Source organism: Melitaea cinxia, chromosome 23, assembly GCF_905220565.1.
Source record: "Melitaea cinxia chromosome 23, ilMelCinx1.1, whole genome shotgun sequence".
Lineage (NCBI taxonomy): Eukaryota > Metazoa > Arthropoda > Insecta > Lepidoptera > Nymphalidae > Melitaea > Melitaea cinxia.
The window spans coordinates 4,473,811-4,476,308 of record NC_059416.1 but is presented as its reverse complement, the minus strand read 5'-3'; the positions used below and the strand labels follow the sequence as shown (position 1 = coordinate 4,476,308).

Genomic DNA, 2,498 nt, shown 5'->3' with positions numbered 1-2,498 from the left:
CAATTCGACTGTATTTTTTTTTTTTTTTTTTTTTTTTTTTTTATGTATGTTACATCAGAACTTTTGACCGGGTGGAGCGATTTCGACAAATTTTCTTTTAATCGAAAGGTGGTGTGTGCCAATTGGTCCCATTTAAATTTATTTGAGATCTAACAACTACTTTTTGAGCTACATCTAATAATGCGTTTTTACTTGACGCTTTTTTCGTCGACCTGAGTTGTATTATACCGCATAACTTTCTACTGGATGTACGGATTTTGATAATTCTTTTTTTGTTGGAAAGGAGATATCCCAAGTTTAGTACCGTGATAAGGAAACCAGGATCTGATGATGGGATCCCAGGGAAATCGAAGGAACTTCTTGAAAATCCGCAATAACTTTTTACTGGGTGTACCGATTTTAATAATTTTTAATTTAATCGAAAGCTGATGTTTGTCATGTGGTCACATATAAATTTTATTAAGATATGATAACTACTTTTTGAGTAATCTTTGATAACGCGTCGTTACTTGACTATTTTTTCGTCGATCTACGTTGTATTACACGTCAATGTAATTGAAGTCGGTTTTTTTTTTTCGTTTGCGAGCAAACACAATTATTATCTTTTTAAAGGCTTTTAAAATTTAGTTTTGAGTAAAGTTAGAGAAATCAAGTGGCCGGTTTAAATGTTAACCGGAGTTGGAAGAAATTATTGCTAATGTTGCTAGCTAATTAAACAATTTGTGTCATTCAATTCAAATTCAATTAGTCATAAAATATATATTACAATTTTAATATATTTTAATTGTTGTATTGAAATATAGATTTAACAACTTTTAAACTTTCGCGTTGCATTATTATCTTTTAATGTTCATACGGGGATTAACGCGAACCGCAACCTACTGTATACCGCAAACTGACACACACCGATAGGTACCTGCACGCGTCGTCACACCACCATCCTCGTCACTTACAGTCCGTTGTAACCTCATTAAAGAACAGAGCTCAGGATCTCTATGACCTTGAACATTTGGAGCAGGAGCTGAACCATCAGGAGGTACTTGTGAACAATGGATATCAAGTGAATAAACCAGGCAACCGACAAAAAGACACAAACATCCGGAAGTTAAACGACAACCGGCCTACATGCCCTATGTGAGAGGAGTGACAGATAAGATCGGCGGTCTATTGAAGAAATATTCAATATCCACTGTTTTTACGCCGGGGGCAAAGGTTACCAACATAGTGGGCACACCGAAGGATGTTTTTCCGTTACAAACACCAGGTTTCTATAAGATAAATTGCAGCTGCGGCAGTTCTTACATAGGCCAGACTAAGCGGACGATAGCTGAAAAGGTCAAAGAACATATCGCCGCTGTAAAAAACCGACAAACGAATAAATCTGCGATAGCCGAACATATATTACAACCGGGTATTAATCACTGGATCGGATTTCATCGCACGGAAATCCTCTCCACAGATCGTCACTTTTCAAGAGTAGTGCGAGAAGCAATTGAAATTAAGAAACATAAAACATTCAATCGCGAAGATGGATTCAAACTATCCCCAACATGGAACCCAGTGATTAAAATTACACAACCTCGTTTTAGTTCACAGTTGGCTAAATATCAGAATAGGCACCTTCCGGATGACTTACAGATTAGGGACGTAATACGTGTTGTGCGTCGCGGTAAAACTTACAATAATCACGAGTTGAGGGTGGATGAAGAAACATCTACCCTGACGGCGGAGTCGTGACATCGCAGGATCAGTCTGCCTGCGATCACGGCTGGTGTAACCTGGCCGAAACGTCAGGCCCCAAGTTAATATATTTTACCTTAAAATTTTGTTCGCATTAATCCCCCTGTTAACATTAAAAGATAAATACAGATTTATTTTTAAAATTTAAAATTCAAACTGATAACATAATTGAGGTATTTCCTGCTTCCACAGCAGGATATATGCTGCTCAAAATTTGGAGTAACTGGACTGAGGAAGTATCTCAAATTTACAAAACATCACAGCTAAATAACACTGCTATCAAATAGTGTTTTGTTCATGTGCTGAGTAAGGAGAGCCAGAGCTCCTGGGGAGGGTTGGGTTAGCCGGCACCACGCTTCCTTAGCTTCTTCTTCTTCTTGCTTAGCTGCTAGGTCTTGCAGGTGTCTAAAGCTATGGTAACAACTTATCATCAAGTGGGCTGTACGCTTGTTTGTCGTTCTAGTCATTAAAAAAAAAATCATTGAAAATGTTATATTTACACTAAATCAAATAATGCATCGTCATCTCACAGCTATTGTTGCTTTGGAAGCTTTTGACAAGTCATAATATAGTACCCTCCAGTACAGTAAATAAGTTTATTGCCCTAGTACATTATATACAAGACGCGAGGTTCAACCGTCATTGTCGATTGATCGCTCCTTTGTGAATCAATTTATTCACTTTATCTTTGAATATGTGTCAGATTGTTTTTTTTTTCTTCTGCATATTACGATCGACGAGATGTCATTTTTTTTGTG

The 2,498-nt window shown here is 37.2% G+C and overlaps 1 protein-coding gene across 1 annotated transcript; it reads left to right on the top strand.

Annotated features, from left to right (window-relative positions):
• The first annotated feature begins 1,125 nt into the window (after positions 1-1,125).
• Positions 1,126-1,737, top strand: LOC123664954. The gene has a single exon (XM_045599320.1). The coding sequence runs from the start codon at positions 1,126-1,128 to the stop codon at positions 1,735-1,737; it is 612 nt and encodes a 203-aa protein (XP_045455276.1).
• Positions 1,738-2,498: the final 761 nt, after the last annotated feature.